Consider the following 20,921-nt stretch of genomic DNA (forward strand, 5'->3'; position numbering starts at 1 on the left):
TCAAAATATCTGGCACAACTGTAAGGCCCTTGTTTGTGAAGACTGAGCTCTTCTCTTAATAAGCCCTTGAAGTCTTATCAAAGATCAAATTACTCAGACAAAAATATTTCCATCAACTAAAAGTGTGGTATTCAAACCATGAGGTGATGTCCATGCTTTACTGAAAAGCCTTTTTTTTATTTCTTAATTTACTGAGAACAATGCAAACAAGCTAACAAAATAGAACCTGATCATTTTTCTACAAAAAGAAAGTGTATGTATACAGTATGAAACCAGCCTAAAATTGCAAGCACCAATTACATTTTCTCACTTGGACATATATACATAATATATACACTCAAATGAAATACTGTAAGTACAGTCTGCAATCTTTTATGTTTTAAGCTTTGGAATGTGTGTCCTCTCAATTCCTGCAAGAGTGCCTTCACAAAGGCTTGAAGTCTTAAGTTAGGAGGGAAAAAGACAAACCTTCCAATTTCCAACAAAAACACATGATAAAAAAAGAATATAATCCTGTAAGTACAGCAGAAAGTGTCACGTCTGTATGTCAAGCATCTTCACAGTTGGGGCAGTTTGTCAACAGGCGTGTCGAATTTGAAGTCTGGAGGGAAGAGGTCTGCGGCACGCGGGTAGATCAGCCGGTACGACTGTCGGATTGTGACGTCTGCCACGCCCGCGATGTCTCCGATCTCTGTGCAGGAACAGAAACACAAAGAACTCATGAAGAGGCAATCGCTTTACCTGCAATATAAGATTTAGCAGTTATTTCTGTACATTTGTGGTTGATTTTGTTCAGCATAAACTAAAAAAAACAAAAAAAAAAACTATAGCTCAAAAATAGTCAAGGGACACAGTGAGGGTTCATACACTGAGTTTTTCAATGATTTTTCAATGATTTCTCCATAGAAATTTTTTAACCTGTACGTTGTGAGTCTGTCAGTATCTGAAATATTGTATATGAGCGTCTCAAGAACAAGTAGTAGAACCTCGGTAAATGTTTTGGTTTTTTTAAAAGGTTGAGTCTGCAAATCTGAAAACAGCCAAAACACTTTCCAAAGTTTTCATCAAAATGTTTAACACCTAGGAGTTTCCAAAGGTGAGTAGAGGGACATTATGGGAAAAAAAACAACCATACATTGTGACTTCTAGAGCGTGACTTTGAAAGCAAAGTGTCTTTGGCAGTGCAGTTTTCAGCACAAAACTCTGACAAAAGTAACCCCGAATAACTGCTTTAAAATTGTTTTCATCTCACCACTGGGTCTTGTTTGATAAGTGTGACACTTCGACCAGTTCTTAACTGATGCAAACCAAAAATCTTTTCATCATCATCATGAGGGGGGAAAAGAAATCACTTCAAGTGCGGGTCCAGGGGTTAATGAGAGTCAACTTGGGGGTCCACAGGATGAAAAGTTTGAAAATCTCCCCCCAGCTTAACCCATTTCAACATTCAAGTGCAATAAGCCACACGCTGCTGTCACATGACCTCCTCACCTTTCTGAGTCTTCTTCTCAGCCGAGGCCTGCGAGGCCATGTAGATTGCTGCCGCCGCCACAGAGATGGGGCTCCTGCCGGGCACAAGGTCCAGCTCCACGGCCTTCCTGGCGATGAAGGTGGCGGCCATCTGGACCTGCTTGGGCAAGCCCAGGTTGGAGCAGAAGCGGGACATGAAGTCTCCTGTGGTGATGAGGTCCACGCTGGTCTCCAGGGCTTTGAGGATCAGCTTGAAACACCTTCCAATCTCCTTCTTGGAGATACGGGACACAGCGCAGATCTCTGAGGAAGACAGGACAAAATTTCACTGACAATACACCTCATGCCCTGACAGCTGATATACAGGATGGTTAACTTTTTTTCTTGGAGACCCCAGGAACTAGACTAAAATGTCACAGAAAAGCAATGCAGATCTAGCATAAGAGTGACAGACACTTGGTTAAAATGCTCAATAAGAAGGTGTTCATGTAGTTTGCAGGAAAATGAAACTGCTCGTTCTCACCTTTAAATGTCCTGGGAACCCCTTCTTGTCTGCAGGCAATGTAGAGGCAGGCTGAAGCTATGGCATCGTTAGCTCGGCCCTTCAGGCTCTTCTGTTCATAAACTTGCTTGAATAAGTTGTTTGTTCTGTCCTGTGAGGCAAAAAAAAAAAAAAAAATTATTTGCTTCCCTCTGGTCTCAGCAACAGTTTTTCCAAATTCAATCACCTGCTTAAACTTGATTATAGCCGAGATTCAATATTGAAACGAGTCCAGGACAAAAAGCGCTCAACTTCTTTTCCATTCTGGTCTTTGCCGTTTGTTTCGGCTGACCGAGACGCCGTGGGGCAGCTTACAAATCAAATCAGGATTTTAAGTCATACTGCACGCTCTCGCTACAAGCACATGTCAGGACATTCACATACATGTTTGACTGCTGCAGTGTTTTGCTGCAGAGGTAACGTACTATGATATTCCTTGGTAGGTTGATGCGGTCTGCCATGGTGGTGATCTCTTTGAAGGCATTAAGCATGGCCCGGTCCGAGCTGCTCATGGTGCGACGGTTCTGGTACTTGGAGTTGCCGAACTCGTCAAAGCTGGCCGCGCCTGTTCCCTGTGGATGGAAACGGCGGATGTTTACTGGTAAAACTGTCTCACTTCCGGAGAACTCAGACACGTTATATAACACAGTTTCATCGAAACAGAGGTAAAAGACGTGACCAATAATTGCCAAAAAGCACAGCTACCTGTGGTGTATTGGTTGAGATGCCAATTCTTGTAGTACCCTGGGAACTAGTTGGCAATTTCTGGTGTGTTAAGTCTTTTGTATCAATATACTCCACTGAATTTAAGTTTTCACACCATACACACACATTGGTGACCACTGTTTTGACGCCAAAATAAAAGTGAGGGTGTTCTTTAGTGTGATAATGCATACTTGTGCTGCTGCTTGTATTAGTGTCTCATAACCACTTCACTGTCCTACTCAATTACAGTAAAGCAACAGCTAAGGTATTACTGCTGTAAACACTGACAGCATCAGCAGATTTTTCCGTAACATGGGCATTTCAGCATCACACACTACACAAAAACAGTCCATAAAAATAATAAAATAATAATCTCTTCCTTTTTTAATAATAAAAAGCATGGGTCTTTCGACATCTTTTGCAAAAATTGTTTTGAGATCTCATTTTGAAAAGCAAATCACATCTCATCTCTGCATGATATTTTGCCTACACCATTGGTCGGAAAGCAGTATATTTCACATTATTCATTACTGTCAGTTGAAAATTCAGCTTGCACCCCTGAGTCTTTCCCCCTGCTGAGCGACAGGTGTGTCTCACCTTGCTGATCATGGTGGTGAGGTCTCCCCCGTTGAGCAGCGGGTTCTGGGCGTCTCCCACTCTGGATGGATCTTTGACTGCTTTCTCGTTGGTAAATGTCCTCCACTCTGAGCCCACATCGATTACACGGTCGCCTGAGGGAGAATGATTCAACAATTACAGAGAAATGTTCCACTGATTTTCTCTTCTCTCCATTTTGAGCTGTGCTTCAAGCCCGGTGCAACCCAAATACAGCTGAACACAAATTCGACCTCGATATTTGTCTCCTTTTAAAAGAACCTTGTTTACCTTTTTTTATAATCAATAACTTGAGATATTTCCCTTGATTTTGGAGCATTAAAAAGTCAAATGTGACACCACGGGTAGGAAGAAAAGAGTTTAGAAATGCATCAGTTGTTGGTGATAAATTTTGTTTTGTGTTTGTTAACAATATCACCAAGCAAGGCTAGAAGCTCAGTGAATCTCACACAAAACGAGTGTGCACACAACAGATGCATTCAGTCCTTATTCTCTCCAGCTGCATTATGTCCCTGTGGGAGAGTCAACCAGAAGAGGGTGCCCTATTCAGCACAATTCACTCATGCTGCCATCTTTGTGTGTCCCATTCAAATACTGTAAAATCTGTCCACCCTCCTATCCTCCCCCCTTTCCTCAGCTTTGTCTTGAGACTCTTCTAGTTGCATTAAACGACCAAAAACAACCTCTTGGCGAGTCCTTGGGGATCAGCCGGCTGGGGCACAAACGCTGCCTTGTCTGAATCTGGCTCACGACAAATGTCATCTACGCTGCTGCTTTCCTCTCTCCTTCGTTATGTTCTCTTGTAAGATCAAATGAAGCAAATTAAATTGTAAAAAAAGAGCTTCGAACATCATCTTGAGAAACATTTATCCATAAATCAGCAATGTACAAAAGGAAACAAAGTGGAGAAGGCAGGACTTATCGTTTGAGCAGGGCCACTTATGGCCTGTTCCTAGAATCGTGTAGCAGGGTCAAAGATTAGATTTCTGATATTTTAATCCTATTAGGCTTTAATACCATCCATCAGTCCTCCTAAAATCTAGTAGTAATTGTGACATTCATCCCCTTAGAGCTATGGGAGCGAGAGCAGATGACATTTCGGTTGCATCAGAGAATGGCTCCAGTCTCTTATATCTTATATCCCATCTGACCAGGTTGGAGCTCTGAGGGCTCATTAGAGGGGAAGTCTGTGTCCCACTGCGGCTCCCTGCTACACTCTGCTGCTAGTTAGAGAGGCTTACTACTGCATCTGAGTGTCAGGCATAGAAAGTGCTGCATGGATGTGCACGTTCAGGATGCTAGACAAGGTAAACACTGGCGCAGTAACATAACTGCATGGAGAAAAAAATGCAAAATATAATGTGCTCAAATATTTCCCTCACCTTAAAAATGTGCATTTGCATAATTTGTCTCTAAAGCTTAACTAATGTTGATTCTGCTCTTTTCCTTAACCGTCCATAACAACTACTCCAGTTCCCTGTCTGCCTCCACTATATCAAGGACCTCATATATTTTACGTAGGCGGGTCTCACACGTAATATCATTGCCTCAGGCTTTCACCTTCTTCTCGACATCCTTATTCCATGGTGGAGGTCAATTAAAGCTGTTAACACAAACTGAGACAGAGTGACAAACTACAGCGGTGCTGGACATTTCTTGGACTTTTTTTTTTTTTTTTTTTAAAAGCATCAAATGCTTCCATCCACTTATTGACAAAAGCTTTATTTTTTTACAAAAACTTGCAAGGATTCTCAAGGCCTGCAGGGATCTTAGTACGTAATAGTCAATCATGAATAGGTTAAGGAAACTGCTACTTAAAATTTTAGAGAAAGGAAAAGGGAAAGGATGGGGGGGAGAGGAAAGGGAAAGGATGGGGAAGAGGAAAATGAAAGGGGAAGTGGTGCAAGTATGTGCAGCTACAGCTCTGTTTCCCAAAAGCTGTGTGTGCGTGTGTTTGTGTATGAGCTCACTCACCCACTACAAGCCCACATTCAGGGCAAATCATGTCCCCCGCTCTGTAGTCCTCCACCAGCAAGGCATCAGGGTGGTTGGGACACTGAACTCTTGGAAGTGCCAGAGCCTCTCCGCTGTGGGGCCGCACAAACAAGACAGACATCATTCAGGTGAACAAGAAGTTCAAAGAGGAAAAAGAAGGGGAAAAAGACCTTAATAAATACAACAGAGTGCTACCTATATCCCCACAGGGTCAGATACATGAGGGCAGAGCAGAAACCACAGGGAGGGGGAAGTGATCAGAAGCAAAACAAAGAGGTGTGTTGTTGTTTGGATTTGCGTGTGTCCACTTTAATCCCATTTATGCAGCATCTGGGTCAACATCCTTGGTCTAACACTGACTGCTGTGACCGGGTTCACGTGTGGGGTCAAGCGGGCTGAGAGCACAAGCCCAGAGTGAACATGTGACGCGGGGAAGTTCAGCAGCGCGTTATCAGAGCGGCTCGTGACGTCGCGCGAGCAGCAGCAGCCGCAGCCGCAGCCGTGATGATGTGGCGAAAGCGCAACGGAGCTCATCAGATATCTTGTTGCACATCAAACCAAACTAGGGCTAACGCTACCTCACGTCACATCACACACTCTTCACCACCTCCTCTGCCACATCATGGAGTTTTTAACACCACCACAACTACTACTACTAATAATAATGATAAATACAAACACTAAAATATAACCACACAAGCATCCTCTCGAACTTCTGGGTTGCGTGCGGCTCTGAAAGTGCACATAACATGGAAACTTTTACAGTAATGACACAAAACCAGAGAAACACACATTAATGACACCCAAGCTATTCGTGTTTGCTTTTTTCGTGAACTTGGAAGATGCTTCACGTCCCAGTGCCGTACAAAAAAAGTGACAATTAGCAGCCTACAGCACAGTAGACACCGTTTCTCTGGCTGTGTGGTGATAAACAACAGCAGTGTTTCCTACCGCTGTGCGCCTGATGATAATCAAACGACAAGCTAGCACAGCAGCTAACCACAACAAGCTAATGTTACCGTGCTAGCCGTTCCGCTAAATCACGCAGTGTGTCTCGTAGATACGACAGCGGGGCGTGAAAGCAGAGCTGCCGTGTTAAATTAGTGTCGTGTGGGTGTACCAGCGGTGAGATGTGACTGTAACGCCACGGTCGACGCGAACTGCGAAGTGACAATGCTAACGCTACAACATGTCAGCCCCGACAGTGGATGGTGACTTCTGGCAACATCTTGCTAGTGAAGTGCCTAGCCCCGACATCCCGCACAGCTAGCGCCGCACGGAGGGGTCACTGTGAGGACATTTTAGCTGCCTCTGGCCTCCGCCCATGGCTGAGGCCAAACAACAGCTTCACGAAATAAAGTCTGGGTGTCAAACATCAAACAGACCCGTTATATTTGGTGACAGGGTGTACGTACCGGCTTGTCGATGCCATCTCTCCCCTCTCCCTGCCAGCTAGTGAATAGTTTGTAACAATGGAGAGCTCTACCTTTATTTATAGATTATTCGTACCACGTGTCCACAGCAGGACGGAGAGTCAGGAGGCTCAAACTACTAGAGATCGCGCAAAACGTCGGCAGTACTGCCCTCCAAAGGCTGGAAACGCAAAACATGTTGCACCTCTGGTTATAAGTAATGTTGCCACGCTGAGGACGTTCCCGTTGACACCTGATTAAAATATGCAGCCAGAGGTGCAACATGCCTGAGAGTGTCAGGCTTTGAAGGTCAGATTTTTTTCTGTGTGAGTCCCAGCGGTGTACAGGGGCCCTGTCTAATGAATGCAAACACTGTCACTTCTCCTGATATGAGAACACTGTCCTTTATAGACTCAGTAACCACTCCAACTCCCAAGGCTATTTATTTTTTTATTTTATTTTATTTTATGTAGTTTTGTTTTATTTCTATTATATTGTTGTGTTTTTTTTTCCACTGCACAGGCTAATTTGTCAGGATTACAGGTTATATAATAGCTTTAGGCTAATTTTTAGTCCAACAGGCTGTTGTTTCAGGCTTAGGCTATTTTACTATAGGCTACAAATATGCTGTGCATCTCTAATTCCTAATATGAGTTTGGAGTCTATTTACCTCATTGTGTGTATTTAGATCTATCTATCTATCTATCTATCTATCTATCTATCTATCTATCTATCTATCTATCTATCCTTCTATCTATCTATCTATCTATCTATCTATCTATCTATCTATCTATCGATCTATAATCCTACCAATAACAAGGTGACAAATTAAATATGTGGGGTTGAAAAAGCTTCTGCTGGACTGCAACAGTCTGTCTCCAACCCTTACAGACTCAAAATTCTCTGTACCAGTCTGTGACTATATTGCCCCTCTTCACTATACACTTCCCTGGCCTGAGAAGAAAACTCCATAAAGAGGTAATCTATTAGGTAATATTATATATAAGAGATAAGATAAGATATTCCTTTATTAGTCCCCACAGTGGGGAAATTTCCAAATATATATATATATATATATATATATATATATATATATGCTGCACTGTGTTGCCATTACGTCCACAACGCAGACACAAAAGAATGCTGAGCTGCAAATTGTTATGAAGACAACAGCAGGTGGAGCCAAAAAAAGAAGAAAGTGTGTCAGATTTGGGAAACGTTGCCATGGCCACACAGTGATATTTACTGGTCTTGGACAATAAATGACAACACTTAGCTGAAACATAGAAACATATTCATAACAACCATTAAAATTACTTATTTGTGTAGAAATGCTGTTATTTTGCTTAAATGTTACTTAAACAGATGTGCAATTACTGTTGTGAAAATATAGGCTATGCTGGTGGACAACAAAAGTAAAAGTAAAATAAAATACACATAGGCTACAACATAAAGCTGGATAACTCTTTTTTTTTTTTTTCTTGCATGACTTGAATGGACATAGCCAATTTTTGACAAGCTACTCTCTGATGTTTATGGTAAGTCAACAAAATTTGAACTCTGTAATGGATTTAGTTTGAAATAGCAAAACGCAGGACAAACACACTTAAATAAAAGTAAAATGACTCATTTTAAAATTCAGAGCACGTGCATGAAGCATCTATTCATTTGCAGGAGTAAATGCAAGGAGATTCCTCACTGATGTCTCATTCACATAGACTCATCCAGTGGGAATTCCTAGCTTTGAGGTAGTAGTTGTTAGTATGAAACTGAGCCTCGGCCTGCCACAGGGTACAGCCACATATTGCTGAGAATGCGTCATCTCGGGTGAGCAATCTCATCCAACAGTTTGCAAATGTTGGTTGCTCTTAATGATGTGAATCCCTGAGTCCCATCTCGGGGGTCTTGGTTCAATCCTGTGGCACAGCGGCTCTGATGGGGCTGTCCCACCACCACTGCAAAAGATAAACAACCCCCCCGCCCGTAGGCGTATGCTGCTTGAGAAGAGGTAGCAGTGCTCAGACAATATGTGCTTCCTTTGATTCATGTTTCTTCTTTTTTTACTAGACTGTGAAAAGTGCCTTGCAGTGGATTTATGTCCTTAAGAATTTGCAATACATATGTGAACCATTGAGTGCACAATGTGTGTGGTGTATTGTACCGACGGAAAATTCAATTGAGTAAATGGTCACAAGTCACAGCATGACAGACGTCACGGGTACAGCACACAGGCTGTGCACAGCGGAGGCTCATATAACTCTTTAGTCAGTACATAGGGGGGGAAAAAATGGCACATGCTCAGTCCCTGCCTTTATCTCTCACACACACCTACACATACACACACACACACAGCCACAAACCACCATAATCTGAGCTTCCCACGATCTGTTGATATTTTTTATTGCTCTCATTTCCCAGCTGTGACTTAGCATCTTTATGTTATTTGCATTGAATTACACCATCATCATTCATTGTTTTGGCTCTATGTTGAGTCATAACATGGGGATGCAGACATAGACAAACATGTTGTGAGAGCCGCCTAGTGCTGAGGGTGCAGCCGCCCAGAGTGCTGGCTGTAATTTGACACATGCACACACACTCACACACACACACACACACACACACACACACACACACACACACACACAAACACACGTGGCCAATCACTCACACAAACACATGTACTTATGTCACTATACTTGAGAGGACCTTCATTGACTATATTGATTTCCAAACCCCAAACCCTCTCTACTACATGTCTGACCTGAACCGTTACCATAAACTAAACCTAATCTTAAATTCCCTGTCCTGATGAGAGCATTATAGTCCATATGGTCCACACACACACACACACACACACACACACACATACACACACGCTCACTGAGAGAGAAAGAGAAAGAAATGCCTGTAAGTGACGTGCTTACAGGTGATTAGTTGCCATGGAAATATATGTTTGGGTGTGTTTGGGTCCGTGAGAGAGGGCTCATGCAAATTTGATTTGCAGTTTACCTTGTGTAACTTCCAGACTGGGAGCACACATTAGAAATCATTTTGGAAGGATAATAATGAGGATGTTAATAATACATCTTCATTTGCAGTGCAGTTAAACTAATAGCTGTGTTTGTGGTGTGATGGTACACAATGTTCCCTCTACAGATTGGGGAGGGAGGCCCGTGTTCAATAATTTATTGCACATTGAGCCAACTCTCAACATGTTGACCTGGTTGCCAGGGGCATCTGGGTTCCCTTGCTGTTGGCCCTAATTATCCATTTGTTCCACCCATGCAGACAGGAAACCCGATGCAGTCTAATCCAACCACTGTTACCACTGACACCCTCAATGTTATAATCCTATCATCAACGCTCCCATCCGCCACAACATGTTCCTACCTTTACCCTCCCCACACACCGCACACACACACACACACACACACACACACACACACACACACACACACACACACACATACACACACACACACCATATGTCAAACCACAGCTAGAGAGCTATTCAGGCTTGTCACCATCTGCAAGTTTGGAATCAGGACAGTGTGTTACACAATCAGCATCATCAGCACACCACCAACAGCCACTTTGCACAGCAGGGCCAAGAGAAATTAACCTGGGCTATGACCACTGCAAAAAGCCTCTACCAGAGTTTCATCAGAATCAGAATCCAAGGTACTGCTAGTTTGCTTGATTGAAAGAGCAGCCTGACAAAGCAACTAGTAATGAGCTACATGATTATAAGTCACCTTGTGGCAACACAAATCAACTCTGTGGATCACGGAAGGTTGTTAATGTGGCCATGGTCACTACAAATGCTCTGAAAATATTACATGGGACTAACAAAGACAACTTCCAAGGTGACTCTTCAAAAATGGTTTATCAAACTGGCTCAATTATACATAAAATATTAAAAACATGTTGCCCATTGCCCAAACATTTAAATCTTTTAAGTTTGATTTAGCCAGTTCAGGCTAAAGGCTTTGTAACTATTTTTGGAAGAAGAGTTACCTTGCAATTTTTCTGTCAGCTCCTCCTACTATTTTTTGACAAAACCCATTGAAGCGCTTAGCTACAGATTGTTACATGTTGGGATAGGAGAGAGCATTTCTCATTCATTTCTCCTACTCAGCTTTTATTTGTGATTCTAGGGGATTTCAAACTGAAGACCTGAAAGTCACAAGTTCCACTTCTTTATAGCCAGCCATTTGCACATGAAATGGAAACCACAGCATATTAAATCTGTTTAATGAAATGACTCAAAAGCCTGCTAACAACACAAATATAATCAATGATTGCGTGCATGCGTGTGCATCTGTGTGTGCGTGTGTGTGCTGTAAAAGTCAGGTGGTTGTGCACACCCTTCGAGTCTGCCCCTATAACCTGGCAAACCATCACACAACACCCTCCTATGGCTGCTTTTCTTTTCTCCTTTTTTTTCACTTCCTCCGACAGTACAGGGGTAGAGTGAGTGTGGACGGAGTGTGCCAGCAGCCAGCAGCCCTGGACCGGTTGAAACCTGTATGGGTTGAAACTCAAGAGACACTTCCTCCACTGTGTGCATCAGCAACCAAAACCAGACAGAGCTGGAAATGATGCATGAGTTCAGCACCCAGGGTCCTAGATTCCTATTGACTGCTGGTGATATTGCATATCACAGCATAACACAGCACTGACAAACACATAGATAGATAGATAGATAGATAGATAGATAGATAGATAGATAGACTTTAGTACATTATAATTTGCTGAATATGATTGATGAAGTGTAGACAATGCTCTCTTTATTAGTGCTAGTGTTAACAGTTAACCGTTTACTTTCATTGCAACAACTTAATGCTTCATGTCTTAAACGTGTGTGTGTGTGTGTGTGTGTGTGTGTGTGTGTGTGTGTGTGTGTGTGTACACACAAAGGCTACACAAAAGTCTAACTAGTCCACCATGCGCAACAAAAGTGTCGCACACTGTGCCGTCTGGGACCTTGGGAAAGCTGATGCTGCATTCATGTCATATGGGACAGACGGTCGATAGGAAAACATCATTCCGGTCAGTTATCAGCTGTTAATTACGACTGAACAACACAGTTCACCTCAACCTTCAGGTCCTTAATACAACCTGGGAACTTTGGGGTTTAGCGAACGACGCGGATTTATTCCTCCTTAGCCCGACTTGATTCCGAGTGTGACACACTCTGAAATACTATTTGTTCGCTGTAAATCTCACACTAAAGCAAGTCAGTCATGAAATGCATGTGGGTTGAGTGGTGGGAAAAAAAATCCTGACCAAAATAACCAAGAGGGGGGGCATGCTTCACGGTGACATCATTTTATTTTAATCGATGCACATTTAATGATGATAACAATAATAATAATAATAACAATAATAAAACTAATTTGAATTATATTCTTCCGCCGGCCAATATAGTTCTTGAAGCGGTGCCAAGCAACGTGGTCGCCGCTTTGGTTGCTTGATACCGGTATGGGTGCTACTTTCAGTTTTTGCGTGAGCCAGTTGAGAGGAACAGGTAAAGGTTCATTGGCTGTTTTCACAAGCCGCCTTTAGAGACTCGGAGCTTCGGAAACAGGGACATCAACTGTTGTCCCTTTTTTTTTTTTTTTAGGCTGAACCCGATGACACCTCCGAGTCGCTGCTGGGAGCAGTCGAGAGGCGGTAGGGGTAATTCCCATAAGACGTGAACGCGGCATCAGATAAGCCGGCGAGCTGTGTCTTCGCCCTGCTGTCATCCTCCAATAAGAGCGGGCGGTAACGGCGCTCTGTGCGGCTTCCATGTTGGACCTCCCTTTTTCTGAGCAGCACATTAGGAGGCGATCTGCGCATATTCTTCAGCCTACAGCCGAGCTGCGGGCTCCCGGCACTCAGGTATGAGGGATGTCGCTGCTGTCACGAACAAATGTCTAGGCCCTCTCTCTCACACACGCGTCATTCCGTCATTTGTGTGATGGGGCCGTGAATTTAGGTTGGAGGCGCGTCTGAGAAACGCAGCGAAAAGTGGAATGTGGGCTGAGAAGGGAATAATTGGATTGAGATAACGCCACATAAGCAGTAAGTATGTTCCTTTGCTGTGTTTTTTCCCCTTAGTACACTTTTTAGCCCCTTTATTCTAAATAACAAGCCTATTATTAAGTTTTTTTTTTTATCTGTCTTCCCTCATGGCCGTGGAGATTATCGTGGTCAGATAAGAAATTGGTAACCCGGTGTGAATGTTTAACGCCGGGCACATGCTGAAGCTCAGTTATCCATGTTACAACAAGTCACCTGACCTAGTCCGGCAACAGATAAGTTCCTGCGCAAGAACTCCTCATTTGGCAAAAGTCACATATTTCATGTCGCAATTCTGGACATTTGAGTTTCCTGCCGCGGCGGACGTAAACACACATCAACTAAAGGGCCTATAGACTCATTTCCACATGGCGACCCATTTCTTTGTTGCTGTCTGGGGCTCATTACACACCGTCTCACTCTCAGATCTGCCTTGTAGTGCATACTTGGTGCAAAACGTGTGACTGCCCTCTGCAGTGGGATAGGATAGAGTTTCCAGCCTATTACATATTAATTATTCACACTGTACATTACACACAATGGCTGTTAACTGCTTGACTTTTTGCACATTTTATTTCGGAAAATCATCAAAATAAGTTTCATTCAGTTGTTATTTTTGATCTACTACTAATCTACTCAATTTTATCATTTTTAAACTCTAACTTTAAATTGCTTGATTTTAAGAAAGTGCCTAGAAATCTTAAGAAATTTTGGTGAGAGAAAAAATCAAATAAAAGACAGTTGTGGTTTGTGGTTTAGCTCTTTAACCTACTCTGGCCAGGCTGGCACGGAGGTTCAACTTTTCATAAATCAGGCTGTTCATACTTTCAAAGGTAGCTGTCTGTTATTTCTGATACATTTTTTCCTTCTCAGTTTCAGCCTTATTTCCTTGCAAGGAATACCAGGCTAAGAGTATGTATATTGTTGCTTCAGTCATGGCATACAGGATCCTGGAGTTTCAAAGAAACAGCAAATTATCTATTTGAGGGATGATTTTTTTTTTTTTTTTTTTTTTTTTAGAATATTGCCTTTCTTTTCCTTTCTGTATTTATGCTGGGACAAAAACATTAAAGAAAGGAACAGAAACATGTGCGAGCAGATTCAATCAGCAGCAGTCACGATACGGGAAGTGGCACATGCCTCAAAATAACAAAAAAGGCGCACACTTTGCATCGCTGCACTAAATGGAGCACATGCATGGCAAACTTCTCAATGAGTCACAACAGTTGGTAGACGAGGCTCACATCAAAGGGACGGGGCTATTTCAGTAACCACATGTTGAAACAAGTCTGGATTTAGCACGGGCTTGGCACACACGTTGAATATCATTAAATGTGGCTGAGGAAAAATGGACGTTGGGAGTGTAGTTCATTGAGGGGAAGGTTCACATGCAGGCTGCTGCACACTAACACGGTAACACCTGCTGCTGCACAACCAGGTGGGGGGCTGAGACTCTCACATGGAGCTGCTGGGGGCAACATGAGTCACTCAAGGCCACAGTGAGGAGTGAGGAGCCGCAGGTCACTGGAGTGGCACTCTGTCTTCACCCTTCCTGCATTTTTTGACTCTAGCTTTTGGGCAATGTTGAAAAGATGAGGTTTAAAGCAGGAAAAAAGAAAAATAAATACAACCTGTCTGTTTACACTTTGGCAATCAAAAGGGATGCAAACTCATCACCTCACAAAAGCCAATTTTGCTTTTGTGAATACAAAATAGGTCAATTGCGTGAGTTGTGCAGATTTTATGTGTGCTTTTACTTTTTATTTAATGAGATTTTATTAAAGTGAATTTTGTTTGTTTAGAGGGGATACAGGGCGATGAATCTACGGCCTGGGCTTGACCTATGGCAGCTTATTACTAAAGGCTAATGGGAGAAAAGCAAATTCTAATTTGTTGCTAGAAATTAATCAGCTTCCATGGTCTTTTTGCAGCAGTTTTACAAAACAAATATTATTATTTTTTTTATGTCAAATCATTGAGTTGCTGCTCATCGGACACCAATGTGATCATACTGTCCTACATTTATTGGCTTTTTTATCAATATTTGTCCTGCTCCTTCTCTTTTGTGATTGGTTGCCTGTTTGGGCGTGGCTGGAAGTGTTTGGGTTTTGCCGAGACACGCAACATGAGGCAGAGAAACATCTGTTCTGCATTGGGAAACTATTAAAAACAGATTTGGGAATCAGACATGTCTGTATGCATGTCCTAAGTTGACCTAACATTAACATCAGTAACTGGGAAGACCAGGAAGTGTTCGTAGTAGAAGGGCGACGGGGAGTAGGTTAGGGTTGGGTTAGGCTAACAAGCTGTTGTTAGTCTACTGATCTCCTGCAGATGTCAACCATGGCTCATTGGGCCTGTCACAATTATTCCATGATCATTTGACTGAAAAGCTGACTGTATTATTGTTAGATTCCACAATCATGTTTTCATCCAAATGACCAAATACAGCTGAGTTCATGGTGCTCCTCTGCAGGTATCTGTTGATCTTCTTTACTTCCTCCTCTCTAAGCTTGTGCCATGTTACTTTACTTAAGTGGCATCAGATAACATTATAGCTGTTACTGTATGTTTATACTTAACACCGCCCCCCCCCCCCCCCCCCCCCCCCCCCCCCCCCCCCCCCCACTGAACATTGTAGCCTTGGTCCATTAGATTGGGATCAATAATCCATTGTGTGATGAAGCTACTCTCAGTCCATTAACTGTCTCTCTTTCATTGCAGTGATGTTCACACTCACTGAGGTTGCTTCCCTGAACGACATCCAGCCGACGTACCGTATCCTGAAGCCATGGTGGGACGTCTTCATGGACTACCTGGGGCTGGTCATGCTCATGCTGGCCATATTTGCCATGACCATGCAGATCACCAAGGACCAGGTGGCATGTCTCCCCTATCTAGAGGAAGTGGAGGAGTCCCTGGGCGCGGGACCTAACTCTTTCACAACACAGAGCCCACCAGACTCCTCCTCACCAGCATTCACCAGGGCACAGGTGGTGGCTGCTGGCCCACTGGTCACTAAGGACTTACCAGACAGAGCTGTCCATGAAATCCACATCACACAGCACACCGCTGTGAAAGCGGAGAGATACGCTAGACAACCTCAGCCAACAGGGATCAGCACCAACTTGGACTATCAACAGTATATATTTGTCAACCAAATGTGTTACCATGTTGCCTTGCCCTGGTATTCCAAGTACTTTCCATACCTAACCCTCATCCACACCCTTGTGCTCATGGTCAGTAGTAACTTCTGGTTTAAATACCCCAAAACAAGCTCAAAGATTGAGCACTTTGTTTCTATTCTGGGCAGATGTTTTGAGTCTCCTTGGACTACGAAGGCTTTGTCTGAGACAGCCTGCGAGGACTCGGAAGAGAACAAACAGAGGTTGACAGGCACATCCTCAGCTCCGAAACAGGTATCTCTTGAGGGGAAAGAGGACGGCACAACTGCAAACTCGTCCACGCCCATGCTCGGAAATAGCGGAGTGAAGTTCTCGGCAGATAAACCCATTGCAGAGGTTCCAAGTAGTATGACAATCTTGGACAAAAAAGATGGGGAGCAGGCCAAAGCCCTGTTTGAGAAGGTGAGAAAGTTCAGAGCTCATGTGGAGGACAGTGATTTCATCTATAAGCTTTATGTAGCTCAGACTGTCGTCAAAACTGTCAAGTTCATTTTGATATTGTCGTACACTTCGACCTTTATGGCTGCCATTGAATTTCAGCACAAATGTGAGCCTGATATAAAACACCTGACAGGGTACAAAATGTTCTTCTGCACCCACAACATGGCTTTCATGCTGCGAAAGCTTCTTATTAGCTACATGGCTTTGATAATGATCTATGGGATGGTGTGCTTGTACTCCCTGTTCTGGCTGTTTCGAAGACCCCTTAAAGAGTATTCATTTGAGAAAGTCAGGGAAGAGAGCAGCTTTAGTGACATTCCTGATGTCAAGAATGACTTTGCATTCCTCTTACACATGGTTGACCAGTATGACCAGCTCTATTCCAAACGATTCGGTGTGTTCTTGTCTGAGGTCAGTGAAAACAAGCTGAGGGAAATCAGCCTCAATCATGAGTGGACCTTCGAAAAATTAAGGCAACTGGTGACCCGAAACACACAGGACCAGCAGGAACTGCACCTCTTCATGCTCTCTGGTCTTCCTAATGCAGTGTTTGACCTCACTGACTTGGAAGTGCTTAAACTGGAGCTGATTCCTGAGGTGAGGTTCTCAGCAAAGGTTTCCCAGATGACCAGCTTGCAGGAACTGCATCTCTGCCACTGCCCGGCTAAAGTAGAGCAGACAGCTTTTGCTTTCCTCCGTGACCATCTTCGCTGCCTTCATGTCAAATTCACTGATGTTGCAGAGATCCCAACTTGGGTTTACTTGCTGAGGAGTTTGAGGGAGCTTAATCTAGTTGGGAACTTGAGCTCGGATAATAACAAAATGATAGGTCTAGAATCCATGAGAGATTTGAGGCACCTAAAGACGTTATGCTTGAAGAGCAACCTCACAAAAATGCCCACAAACATCACAGAGTTGTCCCCACATCTCATTAAACTAGTGGTACACAATGATGGTACAAAACTGATGGTACTTAATAGCCTGAAAAAAATGACAAACCTTGGAGAACTGGAGCTGTACAATTGTGAACTGGAAAGGATTCCCCATGCAATTTTCAGCTTGACCAACCTGCAGGAACTTGACCTTAAATCCAATCACATCCGAACCATTGAGGAGGTCATCAGCTTCCAACACCTCAAGAGGCTGACATGCCTTAAACTGTGGCACAACAAAATTATAACCATTCCAGCCTCCATTGGCCAGGTCAAGTCTCTGGAGTCTCTCCACCTCTCACACAACAAACTGGAGAATCTTCCTCCAGCCTTGTTCACATTACCTAAACTCCGACACTTGGACGTTGGCCACAATTCCATCACAGTGCTCCCACCAGATGTGGGTCTCCTCCACAACCTCCAGTACTTTGCCATCAATTCCAACAAGCTGGAAATGTTGCCCAAGCCTCTGTTCAGATGCACCAAGCTCAAGGTGCTTTGCCTGGGGAACAACGGGCTCACCGTGCTGCCAGAGGCTGTGGGTCAACTGGTTCAGCTCACTCAGCTGGAACTCAGAGGAAACTGTCTTGATCGGCTGCCCGGCCAGCTAGGCAACTGCCGCCTGCTGCGCAAAAACTGCCTCGTTGTTGAGGACCATCTCTTTGACACGCTGCCCGTAGAGGTGAAAGAGAGCATCAGCCGAGAGACCAATGTGTCCTTTACTAGCGGCTTATAGCACAAAAATCATGTTAACGACACTTAGGCTGGCAGCTCTGACGACTTATCAAAAGCCAGTATATTGGGGTGACATAACAGACTTTTTACTGTTATTGTTTTATTGCTATTTTGTTCACTGAAAAAAAATGAATGCATTTTCTTGATTATTTTGATGAATTGTCTTAGTTGCACTATATATGGATAGTGTCTATAGATTTCTTACTTACTACAAAGAGATGCAGAGTGTTTTTCCTTATTGCTGAGTGTCTGCTTCCATGCAGCGATTTAATTATTGGCATTTAGAAATTCATAGCTTTGTATGTTAAAACGTGACACTATATATAAAAAAGCTTTTAGTCTTTTTGTGTAATATTCCATAGACCAAAATTGTTTGCTGTAACGATACAGTATGTATACTTTACAGTATTGTATTGTCCTAGGTACTCAGGTATAATTGTAACAATGGGGAACAGTCTTTTGCCTTAACTGCTGCTATTTTTTACAGCGAGGGCTTTCAAAACAAGAGGCCAAAAACAAATATATTTCATGTTTTTTTTTTTTTTTCTTTTTCCAGTTTTCATACAGACACTATCCACGGTTTCTATACATGATATAAGGGGCTAAATGTAATGCTCTGTTTCTTGGCAGTACTACACTTTTGTTGAAATTTTATTAATTTTCCTCAATGTCTTGTAGCTAACAGAATGTGCAGCAAATACCACAGCAGGAACTTGTGTAGACTGTCTAGACACAGTCTGAGTTGTGAAACTGACGTGGAGACGGAGAGCCAGAGCTGAACTTTAACCTTAATATGGAAATGATTGTATAGTGACTAAGGCCTGTAGGAATTCACATTGAAAACACAATGTATAGACTGAATGTTATTTGAGATAACAAGTCCTAAGAAAAATCCGCACTCAAACTTTGCTCTTTTCAAAATTATCTGTGCAAGTTGACAAAAGGGAGATCCATTTTCTAGCATTCCTAATTATGTTTTAAAGGCAAATTTGTGGGTTGAAATTGGCCATGCATAGGACTGATTATCCTAAAAATGTACACTACAGAATCATGTAATGAGGATAAATATGTCTGCCTTCATTCTTCCCATTGTATTTCTGTATACATAAGTGTTCTTCAAAGATACGACTACTGTACCACGTTGGTGATCACATGCTCAAAGTTCACAACTTTATGGCACAATAAAACATTTTAGATGAATGTCTCTAATTATTGTTATTCATCTCCTCCACCTCGTCTACACCAAGCCTATTGCACCAAACACTATAACGCTGCTAAAGTTGGAATCCAGTTATTGTTGGGAAAAAAAGACAATTGAAAGGAAACCCCAAAACATACTTGAAATGGATATTTGTGTTCTTCATTTGATCTTAAACAGCTGGGGCTTCACTTGTAACCAAGGACAGGATTTGTTCCCAATGCACCTGGATGGCTGTTCTGGCCATGTCCTGGCTTTCCTCAATTTACATTTTATGGGTGGATTAAATCAGTGAACAAGGCCATGGTGACCCGATTTACCAGGAGTGGTCATGATCCATACCTTATCTCAAAAATGCAATATTCCACTGAATGCAAATGAGTCCCCACAATCAGCACTTTGTTCTCTGTCAGCGGAGCTTTAGGCTTTGTCTTCATCTGATAGCACTGCCTGAAGAGGGCTTATTAACATAGACTTCAATATTACTAGAGCATGTTTTCTTCTTTAAAGTGGATGTCAGCAAATATGTGCATGTATTTGACTTTCATTCATCCCCAGATGTATTTCTAGTGGTTTCTCAAGCTGGGTCAGGGGACCCCTAGGGGTGCTTAAGCTGATGCCAGGGAATACCTATCAAAATGAGCAATACTTAAGGATACTATTGAAAACAGAGTTAGTCCATTAAGGATGTTTGCTTAAGGACAACTCTTTTGTCTCTTCATTCTTATGATGCCACCTATACTTGAAACAGTTTTACAATTGTACATTAAAATAGAACTTATAAAAAAAAAAAAAATCAGAAGGGGGTCTTTCTTGCTTTGTTTAATTATTCTATGACATGATAATAAACTTTCAGTGGCCCAGTGTTTAATGTTTTAATTTTGCTACATGTCACTCCGTTCATTAATGTTTTTTTATGTTGCTGTTTGTGTACAGGTGATTAAAAGGTTCATTCAGTTAAATAAAATTCTTTAGGACCTCCATATGAAATGCTGGAGATGTTATGAAGTGGGTGTTTGCTGCATACCTTGGTTAGGAGTCTCTGACAGAGCCTCGTTGACACAACCTGCAGAGGGCGCACTACGTGGTCTAATACAGTTGGAAAATGCTGCCATCTGTCGGCAGGAGTGAGTATGTGCTAGCTATTGCCTTTAATTGGCAAAGGTAACTAACTACCGCTGGAGTCGAAATAATATCTGGCAGATTGATGCAGCAAGGAGGTTTCTTGGTGTGGTGGGAGTTTCTGGAGGTGTTGTAATACCTGTGAGAAACAGAGGTCACAGCACTCTGGTCTGAGGTGCAGGGTTTATCTCCACTGTTGCCAGGTCCGCTTATTCTAAGCGACTTATAGCTTTTTTCCCCGTAAAGTCGCTTACCAATATTTCTAGCCTGAGGGTACTTTTTGGGGTGCTTATTCTGAGTTTTGCATTCGCTGATGAAATTACTTGGCTAGATTGTTATCTAAAAATCTTAACATTCATTTTTATTCATTCATTTATTATCAGTCTTCATTTGTATCTGGTCGGTTGGATTTGTTTAACTTATTTACAGATTAAAAACAATAAAATGTACGATTACAGGTTAGAGTAGGCTATTTATTTATTTATATTTTTGAAATAATCA

At 42.6% G+C, this 20,921-nt stretch overlaps 2 protein-coding genes across 2 annotated transcripts; one reads left to right on the forward strand and one right to left on the reverse strand.

Annotated features, from left to right (window-relative positions):
* Nucleotides 1-156: 156 nt before the first annotated feature.
* On the reverse strand, nt 157-6,893 carry gtf2b (general transcription factor IIB). Its single transcript, XM_030075112.1, has 7 exons — nt 6,742-6,893; nt 5,306-5,418; nt 3,314-3,447; nt 2,437-2,583; nt 1,994-2,123; nt 1,492-1,773; nt 157-691 (listed from the first exon to the last, which is right to left on the reverse strand). The coding sequence occupies exons 1-7, from the start codon at nt 6,756-6,758 to the stop codon at nt 558-560; spliced, it is 957 nt and encodes a 318-aa protein (XP_029930972.1). The 5' UTR covers nt 6,759-6,893; the 3' UTR covers nt 157-557.
* Nucleotides 6,894-12,477: 5,584 nt separating this feature from the next.
* lrrc8da (leucine rich repeat containing 8 VRAC subunit Da) lies at nt 12,478-19,304 on the forward strand. Its single transcript, XM_030075111.1, has 2 exons — nt 12,478-12,810; nt 15,532-19,304. Coding segments are annotated over exons 1-2 (2,571 nt in total). The 5' UTR covers nt 12,478-12,809; the 3' UTR covers nt 18,102-19,304.
* The last annotated feature ends 1,617 nt before the right edge of the window (nt 19,305-20,921 follow it).

Source organism: Myripristis murdjan, chromosome 17, assembly GCF_902150065.1.
Source record: "Myripristis murdjan chromosome 17, fMyrMur1.1, whole genome shotgun sequence".
Lineage (NCBI taxonomy): Eukaryota > Metazoa > Chordata > Actinopteri > Holocentriformes > Holocentridae > Myripristis > Myripristis murdjan.